Source organism: Bombina bombina, chromosome 5, assembly GCF_027579735.1.
Source record: "Bombina bombina isolate aBomBom1 chromosome 5, aBomBom1.pri, whole genome shotgun sequence".
NCBI lineage: Eukaryota > Metazoa > Chordata > Amphibia > Anura > Bombinatoridae > Bombina > Bombina bombina.
The window spans coordinates 995294399-995307270 of NC_069503.1; the positions used below are offsets into that span (position 1 = coordinate 995294399).

General features: G+C 40.7%; 1 protein-coding gene across 1 annotated transcript in view; it reads right to left on the minus strand.

Moving 5' to 3' along the window:
* The window catches only part of MTERF3 (mitochondrial transcription termination factor 3), a 141442-nt gene that overhangs the window by 122102 nt on the left and 6468 nt on the right, over window positions 1-12872 (minus strand). Inside the window, exon 2 of the mRNA XM_053715227.1 lies at window positions 8642-8988. Coding sequence (XP_053571202.1) covers window positions 8642-8969 — 328 coding nt within the window. The 5' untranslated portion in view covers window positions 8970-8988. The remainder of the gene's footprint in view (window positions 1-8641; window positions 8989-12872) is intronic.

Sequence of the window (12872 nt, forward strand, 5' to 3'; positions counted from 1 at the left end):
ACAAGAATTTATTTTCATTCATTATTTTTTTTCTAGAAAAAAAAAATTAAAAATAAAAATTAAGATTTTTTTTATTGTGAATATTTAGCCCACTGTCATCTTTTTTATTGTATTAACATTTGAATATATCTAATTGTTTTAAACCCCTTCTACCTCTTATGAATAGATTTGTTCTGTAAGAGTCGTCTTTGATAGAGTTGTTTTAAATATGCAAAAGGACTGAATGGTATAAGTTCATATGGCCCTAGGAAAAACTTTCAGAGTATGGCTATAACAAATGACTACACCTTTAAGAAAGAATGAAAGGAAGAACATCAATTGAGAAATTGACAGATAAATAGGGAAGTATGGGTAATAAAAGTTCCACCTTGAAAAGGCTTTAAAGCTGAAACGCGTAGATGATTAGCTGTTTCTAACTCCAGGATCAGACCTCTCTGATGAGTTCAATGCAATAAGTGTTTGATACATTCACGTTGGACATTTTGTATACTTTACTTAAGGATCATCTCTCATCAACCCGGTAATCCGCTCCTTCCATTTGTTCATTCACAACTTGTGACTTGAACACGTAACCCGGAACTAGGATCTGGAACAAGTAACCCACAATAGAGAACGGCAGTGTCTTGAAAGGTGGTACACCAGACGCCAGACCTAAGGGCAGCCAAGTAATGTAACATGAAGAACGGAGAAATTGATAGGGATTTCGGTTTCCGGAGAAAGTGAGAGTCACGGACTCAGCAGACATCAGGAACGTTAAGTATTGAAGCGAAGTGTATCACACTTAATTGCATTTATTAACATAAAGAACTTTTACCCATATCCCCTCTTACATGCTACTTATATGGGAATACCATCACAGATCACATGCTTACAGTGATTCATGAAATTGTTTTAGAACACGTTTGGACATTGAGTGTCTAACAATCGGAAAGCCTACGTCTTTTTTGATAGACTTTTAAAGGGACAGTCAAGTCCAAAAAAAACTTTCATGATTTAAATAGGGCATGTCATTTTAAACAACTTCCCAATTTACTTTTATCACCAATTTTGCTTTGTTCTCTTGGTATTCTTAGTTGAAAGCTAAACCTCGGAGGTTCATATGCTAATTTCTTAGACCTTAAAGACAACCTCTAATCTGAATGCATTTTGACCACTAGAGGGCATTAGTTCATGTGTTTCATATAGATAACATTGAGCTCATGCACGTAAAATGACCTAGGAGTGAGCACCGATTGGCTAAAATGCAAGTCTGTCAAAAGAACTGAAATAAGGGGGCAGTCTGCAGAGGCTTAAATACAAAGTAATTACAGAGGTAAAAAGTGTATTTATGGGGGGGCGTGTCCGACCAGCGACCATGATGGCAGCCTTTTAGATACGGTGGGAAATTGGAGCTGATAAATCTGCTGTTTATCCCTCCTTAGCTCAGCAAATCTTATTTCTACTTAAGGGATATATGAAAAGAAACACTCGTGAAACAGATGCATGAGACTTAATGTGCCAACGTACACAGGCAGACCTTATTAGAGGAAGTGCGCAGCAGAGGCCTAGCTACGGCCTGGACCTTTCTCTACCCCCCCATTTATTCTGATTAGTCAGTATAGCCAGCCATTTGTGCTGGAGACAGTTCAACAATCTTGGAGCACTCTGAGAGACAACTACATTGAGAGGATGACAGAGCTGCTTTTGCAAAAGATCGGCGACAAGCTTGACACTTGGGAAAAGGCATTCACTGAAGCCATACACGCAGCCTTTTGCCCTGAGCCGCTAGTTGAAGAGTTTGCATGTGCGGCTAATAGATATGAGGTTGGCGGTGATTTGGGACCCTGGCGTCGGCCATCTCCTTCCCAGTGTGTGGACAGCACCGCAGACACAAGCTGCCTGATTTGCGATGTGGGTGAGGAGCCGGAGCTGAGAGACGCCAGCGGAGCTAATCTGCCTACGGGGAAGGGGTCTGTGGAGTTAAGCCCCGATATGGCAGGGAGACCTGCCAGAGAAATACATGAAACCCTAATTGCATTGGATCAGCGGAGGGGTAATACCCCATCGCGGACAAGGCTACAGTCTATCGGAACCCGGGTCCTACGGAGCTTAGAAGGGCTGCAGCGATTGTACCTAGAGGGAGCTGTGCGATCAGCGTCAGGAAGATTTTTCAACCCAACCCCTGCAGTGAACATCAAGTCGGAGTCCCTACTGTTACAAGCGCAGACCTATAACACCCCGGGGACTTTATATGCCGGTGTGGGGGACAGCTTCTATGTTGCTCCATTTTTTACATGCCTCCTCCGGTTTACCGACCGGTTCTCTCTCACTAGTGCTAGATACAGATTCCTGACGGATAGAACTGGAGTGGGGTAATTCTAGGATAATAATATGTGGATAGATCCTTGGACATTTGACCACAATGCTTTCCTTTTCTTCACCCTGCATCTACTGAAGAGGATATTCCTCACAAAAGACTGAATTTAACCCTCATCTTGCTGGCTCTGGTTTGGAGATCGCAACTAGGGCCAAGCTTTACCCAAGTATAACTGCCTGATGCTAGTAGTCACAAAATGTATCATATAAGTAAAAGTTTGCCCATTTTATATATACCATATATGCTAGAAGTATATGCTAGTCCCATAACTGATGTTTTTCACTAACATATTAAAGGTCCAAAAGCAGCCTTCTACTAATGTAACCTTCCTATTAATTCTTCTACTACATATGTTGGGGGTCCGAGAGAGGCCTCATTGGTGTTATGGAAGCAGTACTCATATGTCTGATGTCATTAGCACACTAAAGATCCAAGAGTGGCTTGATATTAAAGCTATCCTCCTGTTACTCTTCATAATCTATATGTTGGAGGCCCATTTGGCCTCAGTTATGGTATGGAGGCAGAAAACTGGAGATTTTATTTTATTACTTTCTATTTCACAAAACAGGCAGTATTTGTGCATTGAGTTGACTTGCTGTACCACATTATGATTTGCATGTCCTATTCAGGTTTTTATGTTCTTACTGTGAAATATGTTATCGCACATAATGTAATCCGATTCTGTGCCTGTAAACTGTTTTTCTTTTCTCCTCAATAAAAGTATAATAAAAAAAAAAAAAAAAAAAAAAGAATGCAAAAGCAAAAAAAGTGTATTTATATAATGTTGCTGGTTATGCAAAGCTGGGGAATGGGTAATAAAGGGATTATTTATATTTTTAAACAACAAAAATTCTGGTGTTGACTGTCCCTTTAAGGAATATATTTTTTAGAGGCCATACATTTTTTAATACATTTTATACCACCGGTGGCTATATGTAATATTATATTTGATCTCTTATATAGCTGCTTTTTTGTAGTGTTCCCCTCATTTTTGTACTCTTATATTTGAAAATTCCCGTGTTCAGCCCAGGGAGCTCTCCTGTCCCTCCCACTTTCTGAAGCTGTGTTTTATTTTACAATAGAGAAAATACCAAGTTCAATGTAAGCTGTAAAAGATACACAGAAATATACATAGTATGATCCCAATTTGTTAAAGTAAAACAGAAACTTTCAAAACATAATTTAGAATTTGTAAAATCACTGCTGGATCTAAATTGTAATGTATTAAAATAGAAAATAGAAAGTGCGAAGCTTGAATGTAATAATATTGAAAGGACCCAATCTGAAGTGTAGAGTAATATATAAAATACAAAGCACAAAGTTTAAGTGTAACACAACTCTCATAGCATGCAGTGCTATATTGCACTCAGTTTGTCTCTACTTCACATACAGAAATGAGAGAGATCTTGCAGTGCTGGAGAGCTCCGCCCTTTTTCTTTGATCATTCAGTGAGTTCAGTCCCTGTCAAGTCTGCACTACAATTCAAATTACTACAAATCTTTGATCATCAGACCATAAATATCAAGAGTAAAGGGGTACTGCTGGGGAATCTTGGCCTGCATTACATATGCAGCGTCGCCCACAAAATCCTCCGCCGCCAGATTTTACGCAATTTTGGTATAACATATACGACGTATTTTTTTTTACCCATAGACTAACATAGAACAGCCGCGCAATTTGGTATCCAATATGCAGCGTAAGGACTTACGCGCGCAGAATTCAGAAAATCTACTCCATTCTCATCTCGCCACATATTGCAGGCACAGCAACCCTTGCACTGACTAAAAAAGCAACGTAAATCCCTGGAAGCCTTAACAAACACATACATTTAAGCAGCATCTCAAGGTTAAAGGGACAGTATACTATGATATTGTTTTTTTAAGGTTTATTTGTGTATTTGAAATAGTTTGAAGCCACAACATAATCAAATGGGTTGAGCTTGTAGGTAGAATCAGATCTCATCACTTTATCACATTGTGGACATATACTTGCTTATTTACTTTAAATTTCTTCTCAAAACAATCAACAATACTTGGAGGAGAGAACAATGGGAAATCATAATTGTATTATCTTCATCTCTTTAGAACCCACTGGAGTGTAATTTATTCTAATGCTAACACAGCTTGGCATTGATGCCAAAATATATAAAGGGACAGTCAAGTCCAAAGAAAACCTTCTTCTTTTAAATAGGGCATGTTATTTCAAACTACTTTCAGATTTAATTCTAACACTTGCTTTGTTCTCTTGGTATTCTTAGTTTAAAGCAAAACCTAGGATGGCTCATATGATAATTTCTAAGACCTTCTTGAAGGCTGCCTCTTTGCAATTGTGTCAAACCAATCACAGACAACACAACCTCTCACCTGCAGACTTAAAACACCTGATAACGCCCACCCTATCAGTAACATCACTACTATATATACCAATGTATCTATTTATATTGGATGTGAGATACAATGATTTACATCTTAGAAGTGAATATTACTATATGTACCCTTCATAAACAACTATTGTGGATGTGAGTTATGTACAAGAATATGTCATAAACATTATAATATTACCTTTTTTTTGCCATTTCCACACAGGTCTTATTATATGTTTTAACAATATTAGTGTACTAAAATACACCTCACATGGATGTGGATGACAATTATATGGTAAATAACAGAACAAGATTTATGGTGAACTATAAGAATATTTATTTCTTTTTTGGCTTCTTGGATGAGGGAGCTGAGGTGTCTGTAGTGGATTTCCTTGTTCTCCTGGTTTGAGAAGATTCTGCTGGTGTGCTGGCCACAGATGATAGGCTGGAGGCAGTGTCCTGCTGGTGTGTAAAGTGCTCAACCAACACACCCAAGAGTCGATTTTGTTCTCTCCATCTAGTGTCCATTTGCATCTGCATATCAGACAGAATTTGCATAATCTGTGATTGGTTATGAACACTTGCACTTAACGATGCTGCCATGTCCCTCTGTAGCTCTATGCTACGTTGTTGTCTCCTCTCTTGGCTCCTGATGAACCTTTCATGGTTCCTGAACAACCTCTCTTGGCCTCTTTGTATGTTCTCAGTGCTTGTTATGAGCCTCCTCTGGAGTGCAATGTATTCCTCACCCAGGGGTGAATACAATGCGTCCACAGGCTCTTGAGCAGCAGGGCTTCTAGGTGCTTGTGGGGCAGGGTCACCTGCATCTGCTGTTGCTTGAGGTGCAGGGCCAGCTTCAACTGCTGGTTCATGTGGGGCAGGGCCAGCTTTAACTGATGGTTCATGTGGGGCAGGGCCAGCTTCAACTGATGGTTCATGTGGAGCAGGGTCACCTGCATCTGATGGTTATTGAGGTGCAGCTGTAGAATCTGCTTTATTTCCATCTGCCAATGGTGGAGCTCGTCCAATTGCTGAGGATGGTGGAGCTCGTCCTATTCCTGAGGATGGTGGAGCTCGTATGCTTGGCTGATAGTCCCACTGATGACGAGTGTGTGACCACTCAGCCTGTCCAATTGGAACTTCCTGTGACATTGTCTGTGGGTAAAATCCCTGACTGCCATGAGATTGTGTTGTGGGGGGGGGGGGGGTAAATACATGGACACTCCCGGGTCCTCAACTGAAGCCATCCAACCATGCTCATGACTGGGAGCATACTGTTCTTGCGGTTGCCTGAAGGGTGGTGGTGGTGGTGCCATGGATGTTTGTATCCTTTTGACAGGAGGTTCTGTGAAGGAGTCAAAGGATGAGATGGATTAGTAAAGTCAGATATATGTCCACGTGGGCATACAATATACATTGATACATGCTAGGGCTTATACTGATTCTCATGTCAAACTCTATAACATGTGTCCTGTGTTAATCTGAGACATGTTAGTATTGCACTAATACACCTCATATCATGAATTGCTCCTCATTGTGTACATGAATGTGTGATATTAAAGGATGTTACATCTCAAATACATATAATACTGGTGTGTGGGATGTTACTCACCAGCATGATGTGCTGTGGTTGCAGCCCCTGAGTCACGAGCCCCTGGAAGTCCACAGACTGCTGTGATACTCAGGGACCTGTGTATCATCTCCTGTCAGGTGTTATACTCAATATCCAGGGATGGACCACCGCCTGTTCCCCTCTGGTGCATAGCTTCCTGCCCCATCTTTTCTTTGACCTGCCTCTTGCAGTCATTCCACCGCTTTTTCAGGCCCTCAACAGTCCTCCTCTGCGGGGCCACACTGTTGACGGCATCCTCTACCGCCAACCATGCCGTTTTTCTCCTTTTGGCAATGCCTTTGCCCTTCTCCTGCCCGAAGAGGGCACTGTAATTGTCCATGATGGCCTGGACTAGGGCAACATTTTCCTCAAATGAGAAGTTGGGACATCTCAGCCTCTCATCCTCCATGGACACATGGCTTCCTCCCTGTGATGTCCCTGGTGTGGGTTCCACCCTATCCTCTCCCTCCCCCCCCTTCTCTCCACATGTGCACCCTCTGTCCCTAGATGTGCCTGCTCTTTGGGGCTCTGGGGCATCTCCCCTCCCATCATCCCTTCTAGCTCTCCCTCTCCCCACTCCACTTACTCCCTAACGGGGACCCCACTACTCCTCCTGTCCTCTCCAATACTCCTCTCCCTGCCACTCCTCTCCCCTCCTCCTTACCATCCTCACACTAAATCACACTACACACACTCACACTCACTCCCAGTTCAATCACAACCAAACACTCAGCCTATCACACTGTGAAATTCAAATAAAATGTGTGAGGTGTTAGAAAAAAAAGTGTGAAAAAAAAGTGTGGTGTATTTGTATATGTATGTATGCAAAATGTGTGCAATATGTAAAAATATGTGTAAGTGTACAAGCTTAATCAAACAACAATGCGACCTAACTAACTCCTCTGTTTGCACCTCATCTACTCTGACTAATCCTCCACCTCAGTGTAGTGTGCTGTAGCTCAAAGAACAATCCAAACACACTGAAGAAAATGGCGGCTGCGCATGGGTATATATATGAATTTTGAATAGCGTAATTACGTGTCGCATTTATATTTGAAATTGCGGCTCATTTTTACGAGTGTTAGCCTAATTTGCATAAAACTACTCTTTATTGACACTTTCCGTGGACAAAATACTGGCGTAAGTTACTTGCGACGACTAAAATGTGTATTTGCGCACATTTCAGAAGATCGCCAGTTTGTCCTACTTACGCCAGTTTAGCATCTAACGGCGCAGTATATGTAATACCCCGATGTGCGAGGTGAAATTACGGGCGGTGCGGGTTCCCACGCTTGCGCCGAAACCTGCGCCGTATATGTGATCGCGCCACTTATCTTCATTCTGTAACTATATTACACTCCTTTACCTCCAGCCTTGCTCTGTATAGAGCACTGGACAAGTAAAATAGGCACTAACTGGCAAAATCAGGTGAACTTTTGAGGCTTTGGGGTGCTACATTATTGATTTGAATTTATAGCACCATATGCAGCCCTTACAACCACTGAATAAAGGCCTTTATTTGAGAAAGACATAGACAGTCATTTAGCAAATAAATAAAAGTTATCTCATTCTACACCAGAGGGGGATACAGTCAGTGAGCATATATTCTCCCCAGGACCTTTTTAGGGGGTGCACCACCAGCTGATTTTACTGACTACCTGGCTAAAATTTTAGCCAATAATAAGCTAACATTAGCTAATGTTAAAAAGGTTCAATTTTTATTGCACAAATTATCATTATATACCTTTATGTTAAATTATGCTATTAATTTGTACTTTGGATAGCAGAACATTATATAATATTATTAAATATTTCACTGCCCCAGGCTACTTCATAGTGGCACCCGGCTCGCAAAAGTTATTTTGGAGAAAATCAGCTGTGGTATCCACATATTTGGCAGCAATGGAGTATGGCAAGGGTGCAATTTTGCAAAAACGTCAAATCTAGAGTGAGTAAAATCAATTTGTCGAAAAATAAAATGTTAATTGTTTTGCACTATAATGCCATTTAAAATGGCAATTTTCTTTATCATGTAGGTACCCAAAATATTTGTTTTAATATCCTCTGTTCATTTAATGATATTTGTCATAGGGGCTTGTAGGTCTCTTTGCACAAAAATACTTCATACTTACAAATCTCACAGTGTTATCATTTCCTATTTTTTGATGACAATGTACTGTTTGTAAAAAAAAAAAAAAAATATTGTATGGTGTTGATTAGTCCATTTAAAATACTGGTCCCTTGTAGCATCAGCAATAAATAATTTCCAGTATTATAGTCATTAAATAAATACTAAAGCATTTTTTCTTACCTTCTAGGTAAATTTCTGTACAAGGAATTGTAATGTCCTGTTGATTTAGGCTGACGGACCGCTGATTATTTTCTGGATGTATAACCTTTGTAGCATCCTCAGTATTATACAGTCTATAATGTATTCCAGACATTGAAAGAGATGGAAACACAGGCCTCTTATTGATGTGTAAATGTCTAAGAAATTGTTGTATGGAAGCAGATCCATTTTCATTTAACAATATCTCAATCTGTGCTGTTGAACCTTTCAGTGTATTTGATAAACTTGTATAGTTGCAAACTTTTAAATGCCGACATCTCCTACTGATTCGACACACTGCAAGAGCCATCTTCAAAATCACCGCCAGTCTACAAATAAAAGTATATCAAATGCCATTACTTACAAATACAGACTTGCAAAAGCATTAAAGGGCCATGGAAAATCAAAATTAAGCTTATGGTTTAGATACAGCAAGTCATTTGAAGAGAATTTTTAAAGTATTTCAATTATCAAATAAACATTTTTCTCATGGTATGTTCTGCTCTAAGCGTAATTAATGTGTTAATAATAGACGCTACCATGTTGTAACCTTGGCTTGCTTTAAAAAAAATATATATAATAATATAAATATATAATAATATATATTATTTTATTCCATCTGCTGAGGTCTATAAGGCCAATTAGGGACAGGTTAAAATGAGTTACAATAGTGAGCAAACAATGGATGGATAGAACACAGCAGCGTTAGGCTTGTAAATTCTGGAGTCTGCTCTTCCAGTTATTGCAGGAACTAGAAAAGTACACTATTTTCAGAGCTAATAAAATAAATCATGTATAATGTAATGGGATTTTTCGTATCCATATTGAAAACATTGTATATTACACTCTTAGAGTGTTCAATGTCTCTTCAAATAAACAATCATGAAATGAGGAATACCGTCAGCAAATACTAGTATGTGCACCACATATGCATTAATATATACATGCAGCTGATCATGAGACATATGCAGAATCATAACTTCTTTTTCACATATTTAAAATATCAGATAGATAGATAGATAGATAGATAAACACAGAGGTACACTGCACTGACAAACCACAGTGGTAACACATCACATGCCACTGGCAAAACTCATAACACTGGGCACTCACCAGCCTCATACAGACAGGTGGGTTTGCATCCAGTGACTCAGAAAGTTAACCCCAAACAAGCCCAAAATGAAAAATCACATATAAATATCAAACACAATACACAGAACAGCCAGAGTCGCACTGTTGCAGTCAGCTCTTATGAAGGTGATCTGCAAGCAGTTGGGCTCTGAGGCTTAAAGGGACACAGAACCCAAATGTTTTCTTTTGTGATTCAGATAGAGCATGCAATTTTAAGCAACTTTCTAATTTACTCCTGTTAGCAAATGTTCTTCATTCTCTTGGTATCTTTATTTGAAAAAGCAAGAATGTAAATTTAAATGCCAGCCCATTTTGGTGAACAACCTGGGTTGTTCTTTCTGATTGGTGGATACATTCATCCATCAATAAACAAATGCTGTCCAAGGTTCTGGACTTTCTTTTTCAAATAAAGATAGCAAGAGAACAAATAAACATTTATAATAGGAGTAAATTAGAAAGTTGCATGCTATATCTGAATCACGAAAAAAAAAATTGGGTTTAGTGTCCCTTTAAATTCTAAGAGGGTTCATGGCCGATAGCAATAGAGGAGAGGAACTGGTATAAAAAAAGGTTATTGTAGGTTGAATGCATCCCTGAACATAAAAGTCTTTAGGGAGTGCTTGAAGCTTTCAAAACTAGAGGAGGGTCTTGTGGAGCGAGGCAGAGCTCCACAAGATGGAAGCCAGTCTGGAGAAGTCCTGTAAACGGGAATGTGAGGAGGTAACAAGAGAGGAGGAGAGGTGGAGGTCGTGAGCATAGCGAAGGGGACGGGAGGGAGAGTATCTGGAGACAAGGTCTGAGATATAGGGGGGAGCAGTGCAGTTGAGTGCTTTGCATGTCGGAGTCAGAATTGTGTGTTTAATCCTGGAGGCAAGAGGAAGCCAGTGATTGGAAGAGAGGTGCAGCAGATGAAGAGCGACGTGCAAGGAAGATGAGCCTGGCAGAGGCAATTATTATGGACTGTAAAAGAGCTAGACGGCAGCTAGAGACCAGAGAGGACGGAGTTGCAGTAGTCAAGACGTGAAAGGATGAGAGAGTGGATTAAGATCTTAGTTGTGTCTTGTGTAAGGAGATATATAATTCTAGAGATGTTTTTAACGTGGAAGCGGCAGGATTTAGCAAAGGCCTGAATGTGAGGAGTGAAAGAAAGATCTGAGTCAAGTGTGACCCCAAGACATCGGGCATGCGGGGTAGGGGTAATGGTGGAGTTGTCGACAGAGAGATGGGGGGAGGGGTGGAGATTTTAGAAGGGGGGAAAATAAGGAGCTCAATTTTGGAGAGATTTAGCTTAAGGTAATTAGAGGACATCCATGAAGAGATGTGAGAAAGACAGTTAGTGACATGGGTTAGCAAGGAAGTAGATAGGTCTGGAGCAGAGATGTAGATTTGATTGTCGTCGGCATATAAATGATATTGAAATTCGTAGGTCTTTATTAGGACAGAGCCTTGCGGTTACCCAACAGAAAGATGTAAAAGGGGTAGAGGAAGCCCCAGAGAAGGCTAGACGAAAGGTACGATTAAATAGGTAGGAAGAGAACCACAAGAGGGCTGTGTCACAAATGCTGAATGACTGGAGGGTGTGGAGCCAAAGACGGTGGTCAACAGTATTACAGACTGCAGATAGATCAAGGAGGATAAGCAGAGAGAAGTAGTCTTTGGATTTTGCTGTAAGTAGGTTGTTGGTAACCTTAACGATTGCTGTCTCTGTGGAGTGATGGGGGCGAAATCCAAATTGCATTGGGTCAAGGAGGGAGCTTAATGTAAGGAACTGGGGGATAGGCGTGCAATTGTACTAGCTTTTCAAGAAGCTTTGAGGCAAGAGGGATTAGAGAAATAGGGCGGTATTTGAATGGGGAGGTTGGATCAAGAGAGGTTTTTTTTAAGGATAGGTGAGACCAGTGCATGTTTTAGAGATGAGGGAAATATACCAGTGCTGAGGGAGAGGTTGAAAATGTGTGTGAGTATAGGGGTAAGGGTAGAAGAGAGGGAGGGGAGTAGTTGTGAGGGGATGGGGTTGAGGGGACAAGTATATAAGTGCAGAAACTTATTCCTCATTAACAGGGGCAAAAGAGTTAAATCTATGGCTATGTGGGTTTTGGTTAATTGCAAGCTTTTTAGGGAGTGGGAGACTGAAAGCATGTTGAGAGCCGATTTAGTTTCTGATGGAATTGATTTTGTTGTTGAAGTGGCTGGCAAAATCTTGAGCTGACAGAGAAGTTGTTTCAGGAGGTGGGGGTGGGAGGAAAAGAATGTTGAAAGTGAAGAACAGACATTTTGGGTTTGAAGAAAAAGTGGAGATAAGTGTAGAGAAGTAGTGTTGCTTAAAAAGATTAAGGGTAGAGTAGTAGGAGTTCAAGATGATCTTGTAGTGAAGAAAGTCAGCTGAACTTCGAGATATTCTCCAGTGCCGCTCAGCAGTATGGGAACATCTGCGTAGGCACCGTGTCAGAGGAGTATGCCAGGGCTGAGGGTGAGTGTGTGATTTCCGAGGTATGGTAGGAGGGGCCAGATTGTCAAGGATGGATGTAAGGGTGGAATTGTAGTGGCAGATAGATTGGTCAGGGCAGCAAAAGGATGAGATGGATGAGAGGAGAGGAGAGGAGAGGTTCGAGAGAACTAGTGAGCTGTTGCTGATCTAATGACATAATGCTTCTGTGAAGTTTGGTGTGAGGGGTAGAAGGGGGGAGAGTTGTAGGGAGGGATGAGATGTTGCCAGTGAGGAGATGATGGTCATAAAGAGGAAAAGGGGAGTTTGTAATAGTGCATCAATAGCTAAAAGATCAAGGGAGTGACCATCTTTGTGAGTGGGAGAGTCAGTCAATTGTGACAGACCGAAAGAGGGAGTAAGTTGCAGAAGTTGTTTTACAGAGGAGGCAGTGGGATTGTCAAGAGGGATGTTGAAGTCACCAAGAATGAGGACAGGGGTGTCTGAGGAAAGAAAATAAAGGTAGCCAGACAGTGATCTAGAAATAGAGTTGGGGAGCCAGGGGGCGGTATATTACTGCAACAAGTATAGAGAGGGGAGAGAATAAGCGAATCATGTCGGTTATTAATTAGGAAAATGTAAGGGAAGAAATTGGTT